Source organism: Lonchura striata, chromosome 5 (assembly GCF_046129695.1).
Source record: "Lonchura striata isolate bLonStr1 chromosome 5, bLonStr1.mat, whole genome shotgun sequence".
In the NCBI taxonomy this organism is placed as follows: Eukaryota; Metazoa; Chordata; class Aves; order Passeriformes; family Estrildidae; genus Lonchura; species Lonchura striata.
Window position 1 is genome coordinate 1,462,576 of NC_134607.1, and position 27,504 is coordinate 1,490,079.

Sequence of the window (27,504 nt, forward strand, 5' to 3'; positions counted from 1 at the left end):
CAAGTCAACTAAATGCAGGTTTTAGTGGGTCCTGTGTACAAAACTACATCAAGTCATTCCTTTGCTTCTGGACCATTTAGCGTAAGTGGGGCTGAACAGGAACAGCATGGGAGGAGAGATCGAGTTCCTGCTGCCTGCAACCACCTTCCTGTCCCCAGACACTGAGAGCCAGTGTGGCCCTTTTATCAGGAATATCCTTATTTCCCACATTCAGGGAAAAACTCACCAGACAATTGCCTTAACCAACTGCTCAGCAAGGAAGGAAACACTTTGTCGCTGCAGTGTTGGAAGAAGCATGTGCTGGCAGCATTCCTCAGGCACCAGCCAGAGAACAGGCACAGGGGAAACCCACCAACTCCAGCTGCAGTCTCTTTCCATTTCCCAAGGTGAAGGTTTACTTTTTTGAAGAATGTCGGACAATGACTTCCCTGCGGTGTTCTCAGCACCAGAATTCTCCCAATCCATACACATGAGACTGGCTCTTCCAGCAGAGAGGAGCAGTAGAGCTGGTTTTGAGAAGTCAGTTCTTGGGAGCTCAACACAGCACACCAATGGATGCAGGGTGATCAGCACCTTCCCTTTTCCAATACTACATTCAGGAACACAGTAAACAAATTTTTTAATGACTCATCATCTGCAACTCATTACATTCCTGGCTAAGCAAACAGCAGCTGCCTCCTACAATTCTCTACCTGTGCTTCTTTGTTTCCTGCATATGGCTTTCACCCTCACTCTCAGCATTCAGGATTTTAAAAAAATATATAATCCAGCTCATTTTGAGCATATTAATAATCTGTTGTTACACTAGATAACGTGGAAAAGTTGGAACTGGTGCTTTTTCTGATGAGGCGGCCTTGTGAGGACCTAGTTCTGAAGCAGGCAGGGAAGTTTTACACAACCATCTTCTCCTGCCACTCCCTCTCGCCCCCAAAATGAGCATTTTATTGCTCTGGTTTGAAGTTGACTTCTCCCAGCATGCAAGGAAGGACAAAGCCCTTCATGCTCAGCAAGAGTCAGCTGGCTGCCTTGAGCTGGGGCTGGAGCAGACAGGCTCTGAGAGCAATAAAATAAATATAATTAACAACAAGCATCTGTTGAACACACAAGTGTTAAAGGAGCTGTTGTTTCTAGAGAAAACTGATACGAGAGCTACTAATCCAGGATGTGGGAGGGCAACCAGATGGACACTGGCAAAATCCAAATAAATCTGGATATATCAATATAGCTATGCATTCCTGCTCCTGAGTAAGGACACAATAACCTAACACAATACTCACCTTGCATACCCAAAGGCTCAGTGTTTCTTATGCTGACTCTTCACTGGATAAACCAACCAGGAACCAAAGTTCCACTGAAGCCCACCCTAAAAAACACTGCCAAGATCACTGCAGACCTACAGCTGCTGACGGGTCAGAAGGCAGAGAGATGAAAAGCTCCAAGGTTCAGTGAAAAATGCATATTTTGAGATGGAGCCTACTGATTCTTCTGGAGGGGCTCCCTCTTCTTTGGAAGTCTTTCCAGACCAAGGACAGCAGGGATTCACAGAATCATAGAAGGGTTTGTGCTGTATGGCACCTTAAAGAGACCGTGAACAGATCTCACCCTGCACCTCAAGGGGTACACAAAAAAAAAAAAAAAAGCCTTGAAAATAGCCCTTCAACACCACAGTGGATCAGTTTATGTATGCTGATCATCACCACTGTTACTCACTGTGGCTTAGGGACTACGGAAGAAAACTTCTGAACCATCTCTTGGCAGGACCAAAAAAGGAAACAATCTCCAAGTCAGCATCTCAGAAAAAGAATTCAAAGTCTACTTCTGCTAGAAGATTCCTATGTGATCTTGCAGACCAGTTTTCAGGCAAGAAGGGGGTGACAATCGTTCCTTTGTTCTCCAGAGCCTCATCTAACAAACCTCTCCAAAAAAAAGCCTCTCAGGACCACACGCTTCCCTCAGTGGCTGCACAGAGCACATGCCACACTCTCAGCCTCTGGATGTCACTGCAATACCTGCCAAACTCCCTCACCTCAGCCCTTGGCCAGAAGAAATTTTTCAAAGCAAACTCTCCCTACAAGATCAAAGACAGAGGCTAAACTGTAAAAGCATCACTGAATTCAAAGAGACCCCTTTAGTTTCAATATTCTTTGAAAAGACATCTTTATTATAAAAGATATAGAAAATTAAAGTTAAACTTGTTTCTTGCACAATGTTAATTGCAGCAGTTATAAAAATCCACCAAGGTAAACACATTTAAGAGCATTTCTATACCACAGAAGGTTTTGCTGCTTGCCATGACACATGGCAGAGACATGCTCAGGATGAGTGCAGGGAGGATGGGCAGAGACCTGGGGAAGAGCTCCTTGTTTACCCCATGTGCCACGCAATAGCACAGGGAAACCAGACCCAAACCGCAGGATTTCAGCCTTGCTTTGCTGTTTGAGGAAGGTGCTCCAGCTCCAAGCAAGGATGAGATTTTTCTCTAAACATCAGAATGATTTAGTCACCTCAGACACTGTCTTTGAGCTCTCACTCCTTAAAGAAAAGCCATTTAAAAGTCATTCATTCCTCTCTATGCCAAGGTGTTTTAACTTACAACAAAGTTCCCAGAAAAAGTTATTTTGCCATTTTCCTCTGTTTCTTACAGATTTCCTACCAAGAATTTAAAGTGGTGGCTGAGAGCTTAAGCTTTTACTCCTGGGGAATTCCCTCATGGAGACTCCATGCAGGCACCTGAGCAGCCACTCATCTCACACAGGCAGGACTATGCACTCAGCTGCTCTCACTGAAGGTTCAGACACAGACACAGGGAGGAGAAGGAGGAAGAGTCACCATACTCTGTGTCAAAGTACAGCATGTGAGACTTGAGCCATCCTTCAGTGCATGACAGACTCCCACAGGAGACCAGGACAGGGCACAAGGGACATGCACAGGTAGAACACCCTCAGGTCTCTTTGGGATGAGCCAAAAACACATCACTCCAGCTGACATTTTGAAAATGGCTCTTGGTTTTTGTTTTTTTTGGGATTGTTTTTTTTTGTTGTTTTTTTGGTTTTTTGTTTTTTTTAAGAAGAGCATAAAGCCACCACATGAGATTGGTCCCTCATCTGTTTTTATACTACATTCTGCTTTGGGCAGATGCAATTCAAATAGGTAAGGAACACATTCAGTCAGCAAGGTTCCTGGTCAGTATCTTGCTAGCTGAATGCTATTTTCACCCCTTAAAGTCAAAGTTAAAAGATGAATAAAAATAAATAATTAGTGTTTCAGCCAACTCCTGGGGGAAAAATTTGCAATTGGCTACAAAGAGCTTATTTACTTTTTTCTTTTATGACAGCACCATTAGAAAAGATACTATAACAGAGCAGAAACAAGAACAAGCTGTTCAGAAAGCAAACAGAGACAAACCTCTTGTGTTCTCTTAGCAGCCATTTCTGCACAGAGACCAGATGACTGGCTTGCTACAAAAGCAACCAAAAGCAAAGGAAAAAGTCTTCTTGTCTCAGATCAGTTCCCATTCCCGAGCCCCACAGTGCACATGTACTACAGTTAACTCAGTGCAGTTTCAATTCAAGTCATTCAGTTCAGCTTGCAAGGTTCAGTAACACTTCGTGGCAAGTGCCTGCAGCCACAAGTTTTGTACCTATTAGAAGGAGATGCTCAGTTCCTGATGGAAGAATTCCTTGTATGTCCAGTCCCTATCTCTCCCCTCACAGCTGGACAGGCCGCCCACACCCTTGGGAGTGAGTTGGGCACTGCCTCAGCAGACATTTCCACATGCAAAGGAACAATCAGCAGGTTGCTTTCCAAGGTCTGTTTGATATTTCACATACCCAAACAGCAAGGTAGATCCCACAGGATCAATGCCTGTCCTTGGCAGGAGGAGTACAGGATTCTGCAGCTGGACACAAGCAGGTTGCAGCAGGCAGAGTGTGTCACAGAGGAGTCACAAATAGCGTGTAGTGTACTAGACAGGTAAACGCTCTGTCAAGCAGCAATCTCTTATTCAGCAGGACAAATTAGCAGTGGTAAATCTTGCACTACTGCTGGTTGCTGGTAATCATCTCACCATTCCCAGATCCTCCCTCTCCATTCCCCATCAGTTATTTGGCAAGTTAAAGAAGCAGTGGAGTTCTCTCCCCAGCTGGCTGGTCTTTCTGGAAGAACTCTTTGAAATGCAGCAGCTTGTTGTGGATCCTCTCTCTCAAGGGAGGGATATGATGGCTGGGGTCTAAGACATTGGTGCTTCTACGTTCCCTTTCCCTCTTCCAGGTGAGATAGGGATGTGGTGGGAAGGGCACCTCACTCCTCTCCCGGCGGAGCTGCACAGTGACCCCGCTGAGGGCCAGCATTGCCCACACTGACAGGATGATGAAGTCTGGAAAAAGAGAAACAGATTCCTGTAGCAAAGAATATTCCTTGCTTTCTCAAGCACAAACACTGAACTAGTTTCGTGACAGAAAGGAATGAAGTATCATCCCCACATCTTCAGATGCCCAGAGCAACTCCATGCAGAGGCAGGACACACAGGGAGTTGGGAAGAGTCTCTTCACTGTATCAAGTCTTTGACTGCCCACTCTGCACACTCCTCAGCAAGCTGCCAGCACAAGTCTGAGCAGCACCTTTCACAAGGGCCTTTGTCACAACACCTCCAGGAAAGTTCCTGCCTTTGAGTCTACTCAGTACTGATTTTGAAGGACTAGAATTTCTCATATGGATGTTAAATCTCACACCATACTGTGTTCTCCTTCCATCCCCTTCCTGCCCTCACTCTACTGTTTACAACAGAACCAAGGAGGCAGTAATTCCTCCTTAAAAAGAGAATAAAGTCTCAGGAGGACTCACCATTCCTTTGAAAAGGCACATTGGTGTAAGCTCTGCTGAAGTAATTGTTGAGGACTCTCCTGAGCAGGTCTAAGGTGATGTAAGCAAGGCTTGTGTAGACATAGCAAGCAATGGCCAGGATCACCGTGTAAGAGCCCACTATTCCAGAAGCCAAGATGTTCAGCTAGACAAGGAGAAAAAACACACCTTTAGGAGACTGAGGAACACTCTTTATTCCCCACCTCCCTAAGACAGTAGAATCACAGAATCATGGAATGGCCTGGATTGAAAAGGACCTGAAAGCCTATCCAGTTCCAACCCCCTGTCATGGGCCAGGGACACCTTCCACTGCCCCAGGTTTCTCCAAGTCTGTCTAACCTGGCCTTGGACACTGCCTGGGATGGGGCAACCACAGCTTCTCTGGACAAGTATTTTGTAATTTTTATCAGTTCTTCTGTGATAAATTAGCTGCACACACCTGTTATCCAGCCAAGCTGATAAGAGAGCACAAGTCAACTAAATACTGGTTTAGTGGATGCTGTGTGCAAAACAAGTCATTCCCATGCTTCTGGACTATTGAGCGTAAGTGGGGCTAAACAAGAACTGCCTGCAACTGGCCCTCTGCAGAGCTTCACAAAGCTGTGCTAAGTTTTCTGCACATCTTCCATGGGACATTTTGCATAAGAAAACTGATCCCCCCTTCTCCCTCCCTCCTTCTGAGGTGACAGCAGAGTTACTTACAATTCTTGGGCAGCCAACAAAAAGCACTGGAATCATCAAGGCTACACAAGTAAAGGTCACCCAGAAGACCACATCGTCACGGAAGACCCTGTAGTCTCCTGCCAAGACACCACATTCAGCAGTGAGGGAAACATTTCCTTTCTCACCAGTGTTTGGGGGTCAGCTTTTCCCCCTCAAAATTCTCTACGTTCAGAAATACCTGGAGTACATTGTTGAAAAGCCCTGCTTTTGAGCTCAAATCCTGACTGTTTAAGATGTATTGAACAGTTAATCAAGAAGAGAAGAACTGTCCCAGTTGAGCACAGGTCCTGTACTCTATGCTGGAACATAGATCTTGTCCATGGAACAACGATTTTTGACAAGGTATGAATTCCTCACCTCATAAGATTGAAAAGTACCAGAGTCCTACTGCCCACTAAGAAGCTGTTTTGTTGCCTCTATGGGTTTCCAAACTAACAATGTGCATCAGACTCCAGAGTATGGTACAAATGTAGCCATCCCCACACCACCAGGCAACAAGTTCTTTTGGGCTTAAGGAAAATTAAGTCGCTCAAACCCTTCTTTGCTCCCCCTGCCTTCTAAGGCCTGTGGATTCACCAGAGGTCAGGGGGAATGAGAAGTTTTGAGACTGAAAATTACAATAGCTGATGCTGAGCTCCTGCTCAGCAGGCTTACTGGCTTTTAAGCAATTTGTCTAAGGCCTTTATGCCTGAAGCCTTCAAATTAGACTGTAGATTTTCTTCTGGGATTTGTTCTGGACGGAGAACAAGAGAGCAAGTGCATGCCTGGAGCAGAACTGGTGTTCCAGAGATGGCACACAGTTTAAGCAGCAAGAGTCACCAAGTTCTCTGCAAAACAATCAGTTCCCTTTTCCCCAAGTGCTTTTAATTACAGCACAGCTGAAAGAAGTTTTCAGGTACATCTCTATTCCTCCCAGCACTGGAAAGGGAATGTTAAAAATCCCAGTAAGATAAACCAGAGAGTGCCATTCGCTCCTGAGCCTTGCATTGTGCCTGCAGCACTGCAGGAATGCAGCACTCACCAAACAGAGGATTACAGTGCTTACCTAGGGGAGTAAAGAAGAGCGTCGATGAGAAGAGAAATCCCAGCACAAGTCCAATAACAAACATGCTGAGCAGGACAGAGCCAAATCTCCACCAGCTCACAACCAAGAGCAGGCCCCCACTGATTCCAGCCACTGCTGTCAAAATAAGACGCACTGAAAGAGAGAAGAGAAAATTTCAGCATTCTAAAAACTTCAGCTCCTGCAGTAACATGTTCAGCAGCTTTATTTACATTCATGTTTGGCTTTTTTACCTTTGCACGAGGTAACAAATAAAAGTATGAGAATGTGCTTCATGCACTTCACTTAGATGCCAGCCTGCAGCTGGGGATGTGCTGCTGAAAGAGTGGCAGGGGAGACTCTGAGTTCCCAGGGAGTTCAGGTGGCTACCAGCTACTGCACATGTATCAAGAAAGGAATTCTATGCGTTGGGACAGACAGAAAGAACTAATTCTGTCTAGTCTAACAAGCTGGGCCCAGACCACCTACTTCCACTTTACAGATGAAACCTACATTTGATCTGAAACCAAGGTCCATGCATTGTGAAAGGAGGAAGAAAGTATGTTGCAAATTTACAGCATTTCCAAACACCTCTTATCTTCCTTTAATAGATACTGAAATTAAATCCAGCTATTAATTCTGCATCTCTGTGATGTCAGAAGGAACACTTACTCTGCTGCATTTTCAGCTATTATGGCAATCAGAGCTCAAGCATCCAGGCATCACCCTGCTATCCTGCCTGTGGCTGGTCAACCGCACAACTGAGATTGTACCTGAAGGGTTCCTAACAAGAGTTTGGGAAGAGCACAGGATATCCTGACACATCTACTCACCATCATAACTAAGGCTGGTTACCCTGGTAATGAACACAAAGAAGACGAATGCTGTGACAATGAAGCCCATGAAGAATAAGTCTAGAGAAGAAGGAAAAAGTATTTAGCAAGCTTCATACCTAGCCCACTTCAGTGGATCTTCAGACATCTTCACATTACCACGGGGAAGGAACACAGCAGCTCACAAAAGGAGAGCCAGACATTTGGTTCTCAACAAGGGTGTCCTCAAGCACTACAGATAGTCCAAAATTACATATTTATAGCTATATTGCCCAGCACACACCCTAGTTCTAGGTTTCTATTCTTTGCATCCCAGAAACTTCCTGCTCTAAGCTTAAAGGCTCAGAGCCCATAAAAGCAAAGCAGTGGACCTAACTGGCACAGCATCACTATCAAGTGAATTTTGGTAATAACACTACCATTCTAAGTTACACAGAGCAACATTTATAAAGTTCCAACCACACTTGAGATCCAATGAAATATTCAGTACCTGTTTTCCAGAATCTGTGTCCAAAAAAGCAGGTGAAAAGACCAAGAACAGCAAAAGCAGTAAAGAATACTTTGGTAGAGAGTTTACCTACAAGAAGAAAGGCAGGTTTAGTAGAGCATTCCACCTAGCGGTCCCAACAAAGAGATTAAGGTAAGGTCAGGTTGCTGTCACAAACTTTACTGACAACTTGAGAGCTGCCACTCTGTCAGATCTGCAACGCCTGAACTAACAGTTGGCTTGGTAAGATCCCCAACAGAATATTGAAATAGTTCCAGACTGATTAAGAAATCAAGAGCTTCCTCCTGATTCAAGAGAAGTTTCTGTAAGTATATGTAACTTGTTCATAATACAGATATAAATATACCTGAAAAGTCTCTGCTCAGGTTTAAAAAAAGGGATCCAGTCATCTATAAAAATCAGTTCTATGGGATAAGTGACCCAGGCAGCAGCTATAGGCTTAATCACTGCAGCCTTCACCATTTGTCTCCCTCTCATACATTTGCCATGTAACAAAAATGATCATCAGCATCCTATTATGGCTCACCTCTGTCTTCTACGCAAATTTCTTACCTATATTTAAGCCATTTGCAGAAGTAAACCATATTTTCCATGTCCTCTGAATTAGAGAAGTTTAGCCTAGATAATGTGTGTCATGTTGTCATAGGACAAACACTGAATTGGACAACAGTCACTTGTGTCACAGCATATAAGAAAATAATGAGAACAAATTTTACTTTACGAACCAAATTCTACCAATTACTTGTGTCCCTTCTGCAGTCATAACAGGGGTGGCAGCTTTGCTGTTCCTGCACAAATTCCATCATTATATAGCTTTGTACAAAGCAGCACTACTGCTGACATTATCTTCATTCTTGTTTTAGATGACTGCCTCCTTTCAAAATACCTGCAGGATTCCTGTTAGCACCAGCAGTTAGAAAAATCTGGAGGGAGCCTAATCTAGTCTGTGTTTTATTAGCTCAACTTCACATCCAGCATCTGCAGTCCCACAGATTATTTCAAATTATGTATCCAGTAGAAATGGACAAAGCTGGGGAAGCACTACAGCATTCAGAGTTACATTTGCAATCCACATATTAAACCTTCATTAAGTTAAACTTTAATTGCTAATGGTTCTGTTTAGTCTTACTTCATCATTCTAGACTGTCTCCTCAATCAAGAAGCAGTTACCATAAAGTAACAAAACACACACAGTGTAAAAGAAAGATCTCCTGCACACATTGAGAAAAGAATCTTAAAACCCCTTTTGGCACATTGGAGCACAACAAGCTGCAGAGGAGTTGGCACGGATATAGAATTCCCAACTTACTGAGGGAAGAGCAGTTGTCTACCAGGTCAGCAAAGCTGCAGGCATATGTATGCACAGGTATGTATGCAGCAGAACTGTTCCAAAGAGGATCCCACACTATGACATTGTAGATCACACCTTGTCCAGGAAGTGAGGAGAAGTAGATATTGGTCTTGTCATCAGCTGTCAGCGTAAGCATCTGGAAAAGTAAGTATCTCTGTTAAAGGCTCACAGGATGGAACCCTTCCCTCCAGCATTACTGGGAGAAAATTCTCCCACTTCTCTTTTGCTCCTCTCTGCCTGAGGGCACAGTTCAGGTTCCCTACCAGCCTACCAACCCAGGCCTGGCCTCCTGGAAAGGCAGGCAAGGCTGCCATTCTACTCCCCAGCAGGGCCAGGGAGCTTGCTCACATGCCCCCTCCAGGAAGATAAGCACAAAGGAGGATAAAAACAGAGAGCCCCACTGCCACATGGCTGGTAGCCAGTGCTTCGGGCTCACCTTAATGCCATTGGCTCTGACACTCTGCACCCCAGACATTTTCCGAATGTGGCTCATGAGCACCATCTCGGACAGGTCGTTCTCGGGCAGGAAGTACTGGTACACATCGTAGCGCAGCCGCCACCGGGAGCTCTGACCTGTCCCTGAATCACAGGAGGGGGGGCTTGCTCCTCTGCAATGAAAAACACATCGGCCACAAGGCCCCAGACCTTCACATTAGTTTTCAGCAGTTACCTGTCCACAGGGTTTGCCTCTACTCTTTAGAGGTGTACACCAGCAGCTAACTCAAAGCTGGACCGTATTTGGGAGCACAGGGCACAGCAGCACCACACAGAACCACCCCGGCACAGGTGGTGGCTGTGCTGGTACCTGTGCTGTACCATCACACAGAACCACCCCGGCACAGGTGGTGGCTGTGCTGGTACCTGTGCTGTACCATCACACAGAACCACCCCGGCACAGGTGGTGGCTGTGCTGGTACCTGTGCTGTACCATCACACAGAACCACCCCGGCACAGGTGGTGGCTGTGCTGGTACCTGTGCTGTACCATCACACAGAACCACCCCGGCACAGGTGGTGGCTGTGCTGGTACCTGCCTTTACACTTACAGAGGCTTCCTACGAATTGCCGTAACAAGCATTCCAGGAGGCCATATTAGCCAAAGACCACGACATTACTGTTTGTCTTTCCTTGCAGTTCTGAACAGTCTTCCCCACTCCCTGTTTATCACTTGTGACACCAGGCACCATTCAGGAAATAATGTCTTTTAACTTGAAGTCTCAAGTTAAACAAAACTCTGGGTCATTATCATGCTTTAGTACTAGGAAAGAAATAAAACTGGCTGTAACACACAATTGCTTCTCAAACAAATCTAGCTGTTACAGGGAATGGAAAGATCCAGTATTTACTGACTGCTTACATTTCTGAAGTTGCATAACCTCCCCCACAAGATGTAACTCTCAGCTTTTATCTATCTCTTCCCCTCCTCCTTTTCCCCATTTCCATTTGTTGCAGCAAGCAAGATTCCTGCCAGCAGCTCGATGGTTCACTTGTTACAGCAGGGTCTTATTTTAGCCTTTTGGCCAAACACAGGAACAAAAGGTCTTGCTCATTGCACTGATTTCTACACACCTGGTATATCCCAAGTTTGCAGGGGCAAACTTGATGTGTATATCAACCAATGTGTAGTCCAGGTAAATATTTGGATCCACTTCCAAGTCAAATTCTAGATTGCAGCCCCCAGGAATAGGATCTAGAACACAGAGAACATAACTGCAGTTACATGTTTGCAGGCACAATCCACTTGCTGAGCACAGAAAATCATCAGGTTCTGGCCCTGCAGGCAGCAAAAAGGTTTCACTGCAGCCTGTGACAGGTCCCCACACATGGGTGGCTCCAGTAACTGGAGTGTTGGAATGGAAGGATTTAAGCTCCTGTCAGATCCTGCACATGGCTCAGGGCAATCTCAAGCACAAACACAGGCTGGGTGGGGAATGGATTGAGGGCAGCCCTGAGGAGAAGCACCTGGTGGTGTTGACTGATGAGAAGCTTGACATGACCCAGCAACGTGTGCTCACAGCCCAGACAGACACCAACGTCCTGCGTGCAAAGAGGAGTGGGCAGCAGGGCCAGGCAGGGGGGATCTGCCCCTCTGCTCTGCTCTGGCAACACCCCACCCCAACACAAGAATGATGTGGACCTGCTGGAGTTAGTCCAAAGGAGAACCATAAAGATGACCAGAGGGATGGAACACCTCTCCTATGAGGAAAGGCTCAGAGTAGGGGTTGTTCAGCCTGGAAAAAGGCTTTGGGGAGACCTTTCCAGCAGCCTTCCTATACCTGAAGGGAGCCTACAAGAATGCTGGAGAGGGAATTTTTTACAAGGAATGACAGGACAAGGGGTAAAGTCTTTAAGCTGAAGGATGGTAGATTTAGCATGGATATTGATGCCTTGAGTTTTAGCTTTCATATTTTTCAGATTCTGTGCTGCCTAGGTGTGTAGCTCTGAGCTTCATATTAGTTGCCAATAAATTCTCTTCTCACAGAGTAGGTGAACAAAACAATCCCTTTCCAGTTTGAGACCAAGGACACCCATTACAAGTTTCAGACCCAAAAGGTATAAACAACAGAGAACAAGAGAGTAATAAGGAGGATGGAACTTCATAACCTGAAGCTGTAATTGGACAATTAACTCCAATATGCAAATGGACCACAACTTCTAAAAGTGTGAGACCTTGTGACCAGTCATCCATTTTGTGACCAGTTTAGGTCCATCTTAGCTGTAGCCCTGACCAGGCCCTTGTACTGCCCAAGGCCTTTCAATAAACACCCACTTTATTCCTTTAGCTCTGTCTAGTCTCTGTGCCAGGTTCAGCCTCTCAAGGCATCAATATGAGGAAGAAATTCTCTCCTGTGAGGGTGAGGAGGCCCAGAAAAACTGTGGCTGCTCTATCCCTGGAAGTGTCTGAGGCCAGGCTGGATGGGGCTCTGAGCAACCTGGGGTAGTGGAAGGTGTCCCTGCCCATGGCAGGGGGGGTGGAACTGGATGATCTTTATGACCCACTTCCAATCCAAACAGTTTTGTGATTCCATGATCACATGCACAGCAGTTTTCTATTCTAAGGCTTAAGTCATGGCAAGATCACTCACAATTCAGCAGTGACAATAAAACATTTTCAGCCCATTTCAAAGGAATTTCTGGTACCTCTATCAGATTTCCACCATGTAAGACTGAAAGGTCAACACTTGATTCCACAGATGACTTGCCTGAGCAGAGCTGGCATGCCCTGAGCACGTACCTTTCTCCATGTAGGGAATGGAGATGGCAGTGCTGAGCACCTGGCCAGCACCCAGGGCGCGCAGGTACCACGTACACACGGTCTGCTCGGGCCGAAGGATGGACACCAGCCCTTTGTCCACGCCGATTCCTGAGCTGTTCAGCGACGGAGTCTGCACAGAAACAAACTGTAGAAACAAGCAGTTCTTCTTGAGAAGACTTCTACCACAGTTTGATACTATTTCTGTATTTTGATAGTATCACAGGAGGCTATTCCTGCCACAAACCTGCCAGGCAACACATCAGTGCCAGTTACAGCAGATCAGGCTCTGCCCAAAATGTATTTGTGCTTGGTCCAGCTCCATGTGCAGGACCTTCCTGAACTTGGCCTTGCTGAATTGTACGAGTTCTGCATAGGCCCACCTCTGCATCCCTACCTGGTGAAAAAAGGGAGCTGACACCACACACTGCCTGGCTCAGCTCAAAAACCCAAGTGTGGGACTACTAAAGAGCTGACAATCACAAGCAAGTTGCAGCAAAATCTAGCTAGTAGATCTGGCAGTGGATTGACTAGTACAAATGTAAAAGGACTGGAGTATCCCTCACAAAAGGTTGTGAGATGGCAGCAAGGAAGTGCTCTGGGAACCAGCATACAGAAGCACCTTCCTATCTCCACCAGATCAGACATGACTCTATGACAGCTGCCTTAACACTAGCAAAGGCAGATGTTTTTGTGGCCAGGCCAGTTACTGACCCAATCCTCAGCACCACCATCCCTTCCAGAATCAGAGTTTTTGAGGAAAGATAAGCAGAAAGGACAGTATCACAATCAATCTCACAGCTGGAACAGCCAGTTGACCTGCAGCCACATTTTCAGCATGGAAAGTGCCTTTGGCCAAGGCAGCCATAGTCACCCAAGGCAATGCTGCAAGGAAGCACATTGGAGCTGGCAGACTTCAAGGTCTGGCTCAACTTCACATTTCTAGAGGCAGGCCAACCCTAAAAGCAGCCCAGCTGCATTTATGCATCACTGCCCTTGGCCTGGTAAGGCCTACAAATACAAAGAGGATCTGAACTGGCAGCAGAGGTGCAATGGCAAGCAAAGACTGAACAGGTGTAATAGTAATGGCTCAGCCCTGTAATCCTGGCTGTTTCACCAGTACAAGGATGGCTGAGCTGTGTGACTTGTGTTACAGGTCCCCCATCTTCTAAGCTTCCCAGGATACTTCTTGGCACTCAGTATATTCTGATTTCAAAGATGCTGGTGGAGAAAGGAAAACTGGATTGCAGCTGTCAGATCTCCATCTACCACCTTCAGTTAGTCCATGCTCTGTCTGAATACCAGTGCCAGCCAGCAGCACAACAAGAAAAATCAGTATTTTAGATTAGGTTAATTTTGTCCCATCATTACTGGGATGCAGGGTACAGCAGCAGGAATTTTTTTATTGCTGTCTAGAAGTAGCAGCTTTCACTAGAGTACATGGAGGAATTTCACCGTGTGTTACCAAAGGAAGATTAGACTCAGGACAAGAAGCTGGGATAACAAAACCTCATATCTGCAGCAGTTAAATCCAAGCCACGGGAACAGCAGACAACTAAACATCCCAAAGTGATCATGTATGGAGCACCTGGCAAACACTTACACAGATCTTGTTTTAATGTGACAAGCTGGTGGACAACAGTCAGTAGAACCCCATGACAAAAAGCACCACTCCCACCAAATAAAGAGCCTTGAAACATTTTTAAGCCAGCTCTGACATTCCTTTGGCATTCAGTCTTTCAAAACAGCAGCTATGACATATAAGTACAAGAAGGGATTTTTGAACCTACAGTAACACTGATTAAAAGCCAAGCAGGTAAAATATACTATTGATTTATACAGCTTCAGTCCATTAGTCCTACCTGTACCACAGCCAAGTCCTTTGTTGAAAGACAGGCAGCACTTAAGAGAAGTGACACTCTTACCTTATCAAAGGATATCACCACATCACTCTGCTGGGCATGCACTTGAAAAATAACCACAGTCACATTGCTGGCGATGTTTCTGATCACAGCCTCCACTGGATTGGTCTGGTTAAGTAGCACATTTCTGAATTTTCCCAAGGAGAGCTCAAGAAGACCTGCATTACAAAAAAAAATAAAAGGAAGATAGAGGGTTTTTTTTGGTCCAGAGGGAAGCAATTACCAGGGAAACCTGGAAGCTTCCAGTAGCCCAGTATTAGCTGGGAGCAGAGCAGGATGTTGCTTTGTGCTGCTCTCATCCTATGAGCTGTACCTAGCTTTCAGAGACTGCTGCACACAGAGCTGCACCTGCAGACATAGGCACAGCCAGGGTACCTTCCCTGCGGCCTGGCAGTCACCTGAGCACAGGGACAGAGCTTCCTGCCAGGAGTCAGGATTTGATACAGCTGAGCTCACCAGCTCAGCCAACCAGCCAGCTACACTCCAAAAAGTCAGTAAGATACTGAGGACTGCCTGATCTTCGGCAAATACAGGCAGGTGTGTTTGTACCAGCCAGCCAACTTGCACAATATCCATCAGACTTTCCAGGTGAATTCCTACAGACCATGGAAACTGGAGTCAAGTTCCAGAAGACAGAGTCAAATCTGTAGTATACATACATATATTTACCCACTTTCAGCTATTCCACATCTTTCGCTGCCAAACAGTTTTTAATCATTAGGACTGCTTCATCCCCATCTCCAGACCTAAAAATGTGATTAGTTTTTCCTAGACACAACCTAGACCATTTCTTCCTACAATGAGCATAACCCTATGATCCACTGTCATTTTAATTTAAAGAGAACCACATGACCTAGGAAATAAGATCTTTGAGAATCAGTTTGGCTTGTCATTCAAGTCCTACAAGCAAGCCTGGCTTCTCCCTGTGCTGGGCTCAACAGGGGCAAGGGATGCCAAGGGAGGAAAGTGAAGCAGTCACACAGAAGCCACAAGATGCTCTTTGGTTGGTGGTTGCAGCCAGACTGCACAGTGCCTTCCAGGCTTTTTCCCCGAATTCCTCTGCCTGCCTCTGTACCCAAACAGACCTAAAACTTATCAAGCCTGAACACACACACACACACACACTTCCTCAATGAAGTTGCATCTGGTGGAAAGGGCTGGTACTTCCAAGTTCCCTAACAGTCACCAGCAGCACCATCTGAGGGACACTTGCTGATGACACTGGGCGGTCACATTCACAAGAGAGGGGACAGTTTCCTTATCTGAAACTATACCCAGTACTCAAACAGCTTTCCTGTTACTTTTCTCTCTCTCTCTCTCTCTCCAAGAACTGGTATCATTGGCCAGTTTTTTTGCCTCCTGATATGTTAACAGAGAAGAGCTGTTATGCCTCCTCCACTCCATACACAGTGAGGGAAAGAACTTTAACCCTTACATGCACACTCCCAAAATTCAATTAATACCAGTACTGCATCAGAAAAAAAACCTCAGCTAAAATATGGGGGTTCATAAACCACTTGTGAGGAAAGAAAGATGCTCCATTTTTCTGCTCCGTCATCTGCAGTTTGTGTTAAGGTAGAAGCTTCTACACCAAATGTTCACATAGTAATGTAAAATTAAAGATACAAAAAAAGCTTTGTGTATCCTTCAGTTTCTGATTCTTCAGAGTCTCTCGAACAGCATTCAGATATCCTCAGATCTTTCCTCACAGCTCAAACTCTACCACAAATGCAAACAGCAGTATGATTGCTAAAGAAAAGCATTCAGAATGCACAGACTATACATCTATACACTCAGAAATTTACAGTGAATGCTTACAATGCACAAAAAATATTTTTCTTTGATCTTTAAAAACTTCAGCAACGCTTCCTGAACCACAAGACATTCACACTTAGACGTTCTTGTAAGAAAAAAGCTGAAACCATACACATTCTTTGTGTGATCTACATCAAGGGGAAAGAACTGCATTGTTCTGCCTTGTTTCTCACCTCCACTCCATACCCATGGGCCTCTACTTAAATAAGGACAGATTCGTCAGCAGGACACACAGACACTACTTCAGCATGATCATGAGACTCTAAATGTCAGAGGCACTCTCTCAAGTTTAATTAGCGTGGTGAATTAAGGTATAGTGTTCTATATTGCTTTACTGTTTGCATAACTGCTCTGAGAACAGCACATGTGATACACATTATCCCAAAGTCTGGGCACAAGAGCAGAGACTCAGGGTGAAGAACATCTACACCCATCAGAGAAATCCTGTTCAGCTTGCTGTTCACAGTGAACCACACTTTCAGCCAGGCTTAAAAGATGACGAGCACTGCAGAACAACAGAATCTTCTCAGAGGTTTTTGGAAGAGCAATTCCTCCACAGCCACACATCACAGCACCCTTCCAGCCTTCTCTGTTATTTGAACAAGTCACTCCTGGTGCGCTGAGACAGAAAGGGAAGATGGTGAGCAAGACTAATTGATTAAATTAACCAACTCACAATTCACCAGGCCTATTCCTATCACCAGTTCTCTGGTTCTAATACCAGACAGGTATTAGACTCCCTGAGCCACAGAGAGCTCAGTCTTGTCAAACATCCTTTGAAAGGCACAGAGACCTCAACAACCACATAGTGCTGGTCACAGCATGCAATCTTCTCCTTTGGGCAAGCTTGACCTGCCCAGAGGTGGCCCACCAGACAGGTCTGCAGGACCAGCAGCACAGTTAACTCCACCTCACAAGTGAGAGAGTTGATTCAGCAAGTCAGCAACAAAGATGGGAGCAAAATCCAGGCATCCCAACTTGTTTTATTGCTTCCAATGGTGAAGGCCTGGACACGCTCTAAAGGTGTCAGGCTATGCTCTCTTCCTTGCCCTATAGGAAGGACTGTAACAGTCACTACACATCAGAGTAATTTTGGGTTAGATACATGAGAGGAACCCAAACTGCTACAGAGCTTATCAAATGAACAGATGCTGAAAGGAAGTCAGCATTGCTGAAACCAAGCAGCAGCAGAGTGGAGAGGGAGCACTGAGCATGTATTACTCCATAAACAGCACCAGGGCTGTAGCACAGATAGCCCTGCACACAGAACTGGTGAACACAGCAAACAGCCCACTCTGTCATCCCACAGTATCTCTTCTCCCACATGAAGGGCAAAACCGGTAAAGACAAGAAACAGAACCTCCTGGAACTCTTCTGAGATCAAAAGTCCTTATTCCTAACTCTAAACAACAAGACAAACAACTCCAGAGCCTCTGCACTTGTTATCCCTTCCCTGTGACACGCTTTCTCCAACAGGCTACACCCAGCTTCAACTGTTTCCATTGTGCTGATTCAGTGCCAAGCTCTTGGCTCCTCTGATGCTTTGAGAAAACCACATTTCCAGCTCCAATAGCCAAGTGTCACTCCCTACCACCACAGAGCAGTTAACCACACAGGGTTCTTGATTACAACCAGCAGTCCAATTTCCAGTAAGAAAAACAACTGAAGAAATGCCCCTGCTGCCCATACAGCCATGCTCAAACATTATCCTTCTCTCAAAGAGGTTCTGTGCAGTCAGAGAAAACACATTTCTACTGGGTGTCAAGCACCTTGCAGTGGATATGCAGAATAACCTGATGTAAGCAAGCTCCAGGAGCCAAGGAGAACTTTCCAGTGCAGGGAGTACAAGTAGTCACATGAAGACATTTAATGAAGATGAAATGCAAGCTCAGACTGACAACCAGTTTGAGTAAGAAAAACATTAGCATACAGTTACTTAACAGAATAAAGCCTGGAGCCATATCCTATCAGACCTGTAAGGCCATGCAGACACAGATAATGGGAGAGTCTGGCTACAGGGTCTGTCTTCCCACACTACTGAGCCCCCCTCCCCCCCAAAAAAAATACAGCACCTACCCTATTCCCAAAAGAAGCAGAAACATTTCTGAAAGCTTCTAAACTTTGATTGTGTGTGTACTGAAACTCATGTTTAGAACAGCTTGATACTTAAAGCAGATGACACCACAGAATGTGACTTGCCACCATCTGCACCATTCCCATCCCAGAGGACTATTCTGTTCACCAGGCTAGAGGTGTTTTACCGCCTGAAAAGTGAGGGAAGAGATTTGTGTGAACATCTTATTGTAAAGTATCATCTCTGCATAGACTAAACAAGTTTCACCCAGATAAGCTCCCTTTACAAAAGCACCCCTCAGTCCTGATTACACTATAAATTCACTTTAGTTTTTCCAAAACTAAACAGCCCACTTTGGATGTAGCAAACACGGCCAGCTGAACTCCTCCTCAGGAAGACAGAACTCCCTGGAAGGCAACAATCAGTGCAGAAAACACTTCTGCACAAAGACTAAGTTTGAGGGGCCGCAGCCCATCAGAAGCCCAGAGAGGTTACACAGGCCATCATGCAAAGATTTTACTGATCAGCACTTTTAAAATGAAGCAGGAGCTTCAAGAAATAGGAGTTAGCAGAGCCCATCCCTGAAAAGTGGGTGCCCACAACTGAATAACCACAAGACAATTTCAAATCAGTGAACCATTAAGCAAGTGGCCTTTTTTAAAGGCCCTAATGATCAGCTAGACTCTGGTACACAAATTACACAGCTTATTAGCTTTTCACAAGGGAAATACTTTCCTCCCCTCCACCCTCATTCGTGCAAGGAAAAACAGCAACAGGTTCCTCCAAGGCAAAGCAGTTTGCTTAGTCTCATAGTTGCTTTGCCTTTTTACATAATGTAGAAAAATTACTCAACACATGACCCAATTTCATCAAGTCTAGGAGACAAACTGCTTGTTAGCATCCTTTAAGTTATCTTAAGGACATTAAGGTCTAAGAAAGCAGAGCTTTTATTCTCACACCTGCTTGTGACCATCAGGTGCCCAGCCAAAGCTTTTAGGTCCTGCAAGAAACAGGGAATATTTGGCTCTCCATTAGGATCTTGGGCATGAGACTTGGGCAGAGAGAAGCCTTCCACACCTGAGACTGATTCCAAATGCTGTCCTGCAGCCCTGCAAAGTATCCAAAGAGTCTCCTTTGGACAATTAAGCTTCATTCATTCAAGGCCAGGTTGGGTGGGGCGTTGAGCAACCTGGTCTAGTGGAAAGTGAACCTGCTCATGGCAGGGGGGTTGAAACGAGATGAGGTCCCAAACCATTCTATGAGTCCATGGTTAGAAGCAGTACAAAACTAAAGCAACTAAAAGGAGGAGGCTTATATCAGCCCTGATAAGAAGGACTGCTTGCTTATCTTTGAATTATCTCTGAGAGGAAACTGTTTATTTTTTCCTTTATTTGAACAGATAAGAGTTTAACCAGAAAAAGAAAAAAAAAAAAAGAAGTGACTGTAAATCTTCCTGAACTATACTTATTATAGCACACTTAACTCTGGACTCCTATTTTAGTCACATGCAGGAACACAGGGAAATTACAAAAAAAGCCCATGCCAAATAAAGTCAGATTACATCAGTACGGACAGAAAGTAAGTTTAGGAACCAAGCTGCAAATTCCAAATTCTAGGTTTTACCCCTTTCCCTAGTTTTATAGCAATAGTGGTTTTCAACCCACCATCCACTAGGGTGGTGAGAACCCATGAACACCTGCACATGGTCGGGGGATAAAGGCAAGCAAACCAACCCAAATCGCCTTTTAGCTATGTCAACTCACGTTCACGAGTGGCCAATGCCACCTCGTTTCTGTGCGAGGAATACAGCCCTACACCATCCGCATCACCTGCTCCGCACCCCCGCGGCCAAAATCATTCTGAATTATCCATGAAACAGTTACAATTATGGCATTTACGGCAATTAAGACGTTTAAAAAAAAAAAAAAAAAAAGCGGATAGGGAGGGAAAGGGGATAAAAAAAGAGGGTGGCTCTCCTTGTCCGCATGAAAGATGCAGACAAGCAGGAACACACACGGCGCTTCTGCAGCGCCGCGGGGAGCTCTGCCCCGCGCTCCTGCGGAGGGCAGGTGGCGGCGGGGACAGCCCCGAAGGCTCCGCGGCGGCAGCGAGCCCGCGCCGCCGGCCGCGACCGGGCACGGCCCCGCAGCCCCCGGCCCGAGCCGCGCTCCTCCGCCCCGCTCCGCCGCCCTCACCTGAGGCTCCGCCGTGCCGCAGGACCCCCGCGAGCAGCAGGAGCAGCGCCGGGCGAGCCCAGCCCCACATGGCGCTGCGGAGGGAGCGCGCAGAGCGGCTGAGGCCGGGACAGGCCGGGCGCGGCGCGGCGCGGCGCGGGGCGGGGCGGGGCGGGCGCCGGGGGCGGGCGGCAGGCGGGGCCGCTCCGGCCCGGCCGGGGCGGGCGGAGGGGAGGCGTTTGGCCGCGGTGGCTAAAAATCCTGAAAGTGCGCGGTGGGGTTTGGATCGGCAGTGTGGGGTTTGGGGTTTGACTTCAGAGCGTGAGCAGAGCCCAGATCGTCACCCATCCGTGCCGTCGGGAAAACACTTTGGGCGGATTGTTTGTGTCGTTGCTGCACCCGCAGCATCAGTGACAAGGCTACAGAGTGGTTATTTCCAAAGGCGTGTTGTGACAGGGTAAGAGAAATGGCTTCAAAATGAGGTCTAGACTGGATATTAGAAGGTATTCTTCCCTATGAGAGTAGCACAGGGAAGCTATGACTGTCCCATGCCTGGCAGTGTCCAAGGGCAGGTTGGATGGGGCTGGGAACAACCTGGGATAGTGGAAAGTGTCCCTTTAGGAAGAGATGCTCTCTAAGGAGAAGGCTGGCATTGTACCCAGCTGTCAGAGGTAAGAAAGATGGGCACAAACCGACTGGCACGAATGGCATTTATTCTCCAACCCCCGGGCTCGGGGGCCGGGTGCTGGCTCTGATTTGGCTCGTTGGGAGCATTACACTCTGGCTGTTCCCTGCTCACATCGGGGCTGGAGCGGAGCACCCGAGCGCTGCTGCAGCCTTCAGCTGGGCTCAGAGCGGCTGCCGCACAGCAGAAGCCGTGGCAGTACCCGAATGGCGTAGCTTTGAAAAGACCTCTGCGGTCAGCGGGCGCAGCCGTGCCGGGCGGCGCCGGGCGCCAAGCCCCGCCTTCCCCCGGACGCCCCGAGGGGCGCCGGCCGCCCGTTCCTCCCGGCCGCCAGGCGGCGCGCGCGCCCCGCGCCTCAGGGGCGGCGGCGGCGGCGCGGCCATGGCGGACCGGCTGACCCAGCTGCAGGACGCCGTCAACTCGGTACGGCGGGGCCGCCGCCTCCGCGCTCCCGGGGCCGCGGGGAACGCCGCGGGCTCTGCGGGGATGCGGCTCCCCGCCCCGGGCGGGGGCACGGCGGCGGGTGTGGGGTGCGCGGCCTGCGCGTGGCCGGGGTGCCGCGCGGTGAGGCGGGGCGGCCGCAGCGGCGGGGCAGGGCGAGGAGCCAATTAACCGCGTTAATTGGTGCCGGCAGCTCGCGGACCAGTTCTGCAACGCCATCGGAGTGCTGCAGCAGTGCGGCCCGCCGGCCTCCTTCAGCAACATCCAGACGGCCATCAACAAGGACCAGGGCGTCAACCCCACGGAGGGTGAGTGCGGCTGCCCGCGTCGCCTGCGCGCTTCGGGAGTGCAAAGCCCCTCGGCGAACAGCTCCCCCGCAGCTGCGGGAGGGCTGGGGATACCTCGGGGTGGTGTCGGCTGCGCTTTCTGCGTAGCAGTGTTGGCGTTCAGGAACACGCATCATCACGGGGGATGGTTATCTGCAGGTGCTTTTATTGAGAGCCCTGGGAATCAGCGGTACAGACTCAAATCTGACTCCGACATGGCTTTCGAGCTACACGTCTTTTATATTCTATCCTTATATAACTTACATATTAATTATTAAACTTATATTGACTTTATTCAACCATGAGTTTCTCGTGATCTTTGTTATGCCCCTGACTACAGTTTCTCATGATTATTCTTACGATTAAACAGTAATTATATTTAATTACTAAACAATCATCACATCTAACAACTATATAATTTATCACGTACTAGCTACACAGGTGCAGTTCTAGCAAGGTACAAGACCTTCATGTACCTAGGGTACTTATTTTTTTCAGGGCCTACTAAAATTAATTTTCTTTTTAACCCTAAATCCCCATGATTTTAAAACCCTTTTACTATCAACAGTGTGGCAGCAGAGTTGTGCTTGTTTCTAAAAATTCCCCGAGTGATTGGCTGAGTTGTGCTGTGTTTTGTGCAGAGTACGCCCAGCTGTTCGCAGCTCTGATCGCTCGCACCGCCAAGGATATCGATGTTCTCATAGATTCCCTGCCCAGTGAAGAATCCACAGCAGCTTTGCAGGTAGGAGTTTTCATAATTCTGACATCAGGATGCTCCTGAAGGCAAACTTCCTTCTTTTTTTTTCTTTTTTAACACGTTTTTTCATCTCTAAGCCATGTCACCATTGAAAAATGATTTTAGTACAAACCTGAATTTTTTACAAGGGCAGCCTAAGCGTGCTTTGTAGGCTTAGTGGAAATAGTGACCTTGCATCTAGTTCCAAATAAGGTTATAATCAATGACAATATTTTAGACTTAGTTTTCTGTTAAAATGTAAAAAAAAAGATGGTTTTTCACACCACCACTGCACTGGAAACTGCTCACCTTTTTTTTCAGATGTTAACAGAACAGATATAACAGTACTGATGCTCTGTGCATTGTTTTATTCGTTTTTTCCCCTTGGGTTATATTTCATATTTTCTCACATTTCATTCTGTAGCTGCAGAACTAATGCTACAGAAGTCTTTTGTTCTGCCACATTGTTTCTGGTTAAAGAGCTTGCGGGGTGTCCTTTAGGTTCTTCAGCTCTGTCACAAAATAACTCCATCACTTTTCGATAACAAGGATTCTTCCTTTGAGCCAATCAAACTTGTTTTGGGTTTTTTTTCCCTATTTTTTCGTAGATTTTACCTGTTAAAACCATCCTTTTTTTTTTATTATTTTTCTTTGTGACTCTTAATGGCTGGATTTACATCAAGTGTTTTCTCTTTGGAATGCATAAAGGATGCTGAGTGCTGTTTCTCTGACAAACCTGATGATCACCTTTAAGACCACCTAAAAGTTTTAAACTTGCATTGGTAGTTTGTAACTGTTTAAAAGTGTTTTACAGAAGATTGACACTGAATAAGCCAAAGAGAAGAGACATGGCAGTGGCATCACGTTTGTTTTAAACAGAGGAGGTTAAATTTGGGAACTTCGCTAGTCGCAGTAATTGCTAAACATCAAAATTGGGCTCATTAACACTGGCATAATTTCCTGTAAGTGCATTTTTAATAGCTGAAGATAGAATGCCTGCTGCAGACAAATTCCAGTTTGTTCCATGACTGAGCAGAGTCTGATCAAAGTGGCAGCTGGTGTGGGTAAAGCAGGGTGCTCCAGAAGGAGGAGCTGGTTATCCAGTAAGGATATGCTTTCCTTAGAGGTGATACTTCAACAGTTTCTTGCTGTCTTAATGAAGAACTTCATGTCACAAAAATTTCAGATCCTTTCTATATGTTATGGTTTTAAGATAAATTAGCTTGGATTCCATCACTTGGATTCCAGTTTTGATTTTTATTTTCTGTTGCTTAATTTGGTGCAGTATTAAATATTCTGATAGTCTTCAAAGAAATGGTTTTAAGGATGCTTGAAACACTCTCAAATATGCACTATAGGTTTAGTTGAGAAGTGGTAGATAATACTCGTTTAATACAAATCTGCTTTTTTTATACTAAAGTTGTCTTGGTGTATGTTTCAGATCTGAGTCTTGTCGTAAATTACAAAAGGAGCTGCTACACAAATGCTCAACACAATTTACCTGCCCCTTGTGAAGCTGACAGTACAAATTCTGCTCTAATCTGTGGATTAGCTGCAGTCAACTATTAAACAAGAGAACATTTTTCTTTTTAGGGAGAACCAGTTCTCTCATCATCCTTCAGTAGCAAAGTCACTTCAGGATTCTGTTGAAGATCCTTGCTTTTCCCTGTTGCCCAACATCAAAAGAGGAAACTCTTGCAACGGTGTTAAAATAGTAAAATAAAAAGCAGGCCTTTATTGGAAGCTTCCAGGTGTCCCAATGATCTTGGTCACACCCAGCATCAGATTTCTACAATTTTATGAGTTTAACAAACTAGCATATCTAATAAATATTGTCCAATTAGAAGAGTAGTTGGTTAGTTAGTTTTCCCTGCATTCTACCCCACTGGAAATGTTCGAGGGGCTTTTTTAGCCCCATTTCTTGTGTGTTCTCAGATTCTGGTTGGAAAACAAAACATCCTGATCAGGCTTCTTTGTAAGGAAAAGACTGAACAGAATTCCAAGTGTGCATTAAAAGGGTTAGCTTAGTTCTAAAGGGAAACGGTAGAAAAAATACTAGGACTATGATAGTAGCATCCAGAGGTACAAATATATGAAAAATACATAAAAAGCCAAAAATCTTTGGGCATCATCCCGGTTTTGCTTTGAAGGCTGCGAGCCTGTACCGGCTGGAGGAGGAGAACCACGAGGCGGCGGCGCGGCTGGAGGAGGTGGTGTACCGCGGGGATGTGCTGCTCGAGAAGATCCAGAGCGCCCTGGCCGACATCGCCCAGTCGCAGCTGAAGACGCGGAGCGGCACCCACAGCCAGCCCCTGCCCGACTCGTAGCGTGCCCGAGAGCCTCGGGAGCGCCTCTGGATGCGCCGGGAGCGGATGGGCTGGCCCGCGCCTCCCGCGGGGCTGCTCCGCGCTCTGCTCCCCGCCCGGAGCGGCGGCTCTGGCACAGCTCGGCTGCGGGGTTTGTGTGAGAAACGCTTCTACGGGGCTCTGTTACGGATCTGCGTGGGTTGATGTGTGTTTCCTTGGCTTAGAACGAGCTTTCTGTTCACGAATATGACTTCAATCGAATTTGTTACATATTAGAAGTATTTGCATAAGTTAATCCCACTGTGGTCATGGTATGTTTTTCTGTAAGCCTCAGACACACACAAGTTGGGCAGAGTTCCCTGGAGACAGCGCTGTGAATGCAGTGATGGTCATGTTTTAATTAACAGCACTGGTAATGTTGATTGGCTGGTTTACAACCTTTTACAGAGCATATGAAAGGATAGGTAAACTGATGCTTACAGAGTGATTGTTCTTGTCATTGGCATCACATTTACAAAGAAATAAACCTGCAGGTGTCTGATATTGACATATATTCTTTGTAATTCACAAATGAACCTTTGAGTCCATCGTTGCTGCTGACACACTTGCTCTTGCTTGTGCTATTTCTCTGCTTTTACTGATATTCTCTTGGCAACTGGTGAGCGCCTCTAAAGCAGGCAGTGATGAGGAAGCATTGGATGACTGGATAAAAATCAGCAGTGAGAAAACTGAAAATAGCTTATTACATAAAGTTGCTTTTCAGTGTAAGCAGTGGCTGCCATATGAATACTGTGATCAAAAGCAGCAAGATTCCTGTTGTCCCCAAGGTGCTCTACAGAGGCGTATTTATCTTCACACAATCACAGAATGAATTTCTTCTCTTTGATGTAGGACTACAGAAATACTAGTATCACTTATGATATTTAAAATAAAACCCAACACCAAACCAGCAGCTCGTGTAGGCTTCAAAGCATGAACTTGGGGTTAAACTTGCTCATTTTCTGTTGTTTTGAGTTACCAGCCTTGTTATTGCAGGATGTTGTTTGTTGCCACATAACATCAGCTCATTTCTTGATCAAAACTGCCTGTTTCTGTATATTGGCTACGTTGTCATTGACTTGAAAGTTACACATATTGCTAATGCAGAGACAAATCAGAGCAATTTAAAAATGCCTTTAGCATGAAACAAGTGTAGCACAGCACAATGTTTGGAGGATTAAGAAAGAGAAAGGTGTTCCTACCTCTAACAAATACAAAAACTGGAAGTACTTAATGAGACTGGTATTTCATTGCTTAATAATATTTTACAAAATGTGCATATCTGTAGTCATAAATTTAATCTGCTGTTGTGGAACTCTTGTACTATCAGATTCTGCAGAAGGAAAAAAAGATGGGAGAGTGAACAGACTACAGTACAGCCCCATGCCTGTGACAGCTTGTCCTTGATTTATTTTGCCCATATCCTGGGGAGGTTTGAGAGGCCAGATTTTCATTTGAAGTCAGTCCTGGGGCCTGGTTTTTGGTTTTTCCTGGAAAAACTACATCCAGTGCATCTCAAGATGGTTGGGATTAGGGTGGGGTGAATTTTTGTTGTTTGTTTGCTTTTTGAATTAGTGGACTTGAAAAGAGGGAAAAGTTTGGGCTTTGTGGATTTTTTTTTTTGAGCTGTCTTGAATTGAGATTTATATGTTGCTGGAAAAGGGATTTGATCTTCATAGTAGATTCCCTGTTACAGCTTAATGTGTATCACCTCACACTTGTTAATTTGGAAACTGTGGGAGACAGTATGTCTTCAGGAACCACAGTTCTTTTCATTTCATAGCCTTCTATTTTTTTTTTTTTTTTTATTCTTGAAAGCTGCTCTATTTCTGCAGCCTGATTCTGCCTAACTGTGGGAGGTCTTCTAGTTGCTGTTTAGGCATCAAATAAGTAGTCACATTTGGAAGTAAACCTTAACTAGAGATATAAATAAGTTCCCTCATAAGTATATTAGATATTTCAACACTCGAGCTGTTGTAGATTTTCACCTGCTCGTTCACAGTCTGCAGCTTGGTCAGCAAAGTGTGTATCTTCTGTTGGGTCTGACACAACAAAAGAGGGAAAACACTGATTTGCTACAACTGTTTAGTGGACAAAGCATTAGACTGGGGCCTGGAGATGTGGATTCCTTTGCTCTTTATCATGTGCTGATTTGTCCAGCTGCTGCTATTGGGGTTTGGACATCTCTGTTCAGAGCACGCTGTGATGGTAGTGATCTCTGTACTCGGGCAAGAGTTGTAGGGCATGCAGGATCACAGGGTCATTTGTGACACTCCTACTTTAAATGCATTGGAAAAAGTCTGGGAGTCAGAGAATCATAGAATGGAATGGGACCTTAAAGCTTGTCTCATTCCAACCTCCTGCGGGACAGCTTCCACTATCCCAGCTTGCTCAGAGCCCCATCTGACCTGGCCTTG

The 27,504-nt window shown here is 45.9% G+C and overlaps 2 protein-coding genes across 3 annotated transcripts; one reads left to right on the forward strand and one right to left on the reverse strand.

The window, feature by feature from the left end:
• Positions 1–2,140: 2,140 nt before the first annotated feature.
• On the reverse strand, positions 2,141–20,708 carry TM7SF3 (transmembrane 7 superfamily member 3). 2 transcript variants are annotated; one of them, XM_021538680.2, is made up of 12 exons: positions 20,576–20,708; positions 14,495–14,649; positions 12,552–12,702; positions 10,886–11,006; positions 9,754–9,925; positions 9,276–9,453; positions 7,949–8,035; positions 7,459–7,539; positions 6,629–6,781; positions 5,563–5,660; positions 4,843–5,005; positions 2,141–4,375 (listed from the first exon to the last, which is right to left on the reverse strand). In XM_021538680.2, the coding sequence occupies exons 1-12, from the start codon at positions 20,643–20,645 to the stop codon at positions 4,113–4,115; spliced, it is 1,692 nt and encodes a 563-aa protein (XP_021394355.1). In that variant the 5' UTR covers positions 20,646–20,708; the 3' UTR covers positions 2,141–4,112. The 2 variants fall into 2 exon arrangements, with proteins under 2 accessions (XP_021394355.1, XP_021394354.1); XM_021538679.3 differs by having other exon boundaries at positions 12,552–12,717.
• An 868-nt stretch (positions 20,709–21,576) lies between these two features.
• On the forward strand, positions 21,577–26,480 carry MED21 (mediator complex subunit 21). Its single transcript, XM_021538681.3, has 4 exons — positions 21,577–21,662; positions 21,874–21,988; positions 22,648–22,748; positions 24,893–26,480. Exons 1-4 carry the CDS (start codon positions 21,621–21,623, stop codon positions 25,067–25,069), a joined length of 435 nt encoding a protein of 144 aa, XP_021394356.1. The 5' UTR covers positions 21,577–21,620; the 3' UTR covers positions 25,070–26,480.
• Positions 26,481–27,504: the final 1,024 nt, after the last annotated feature.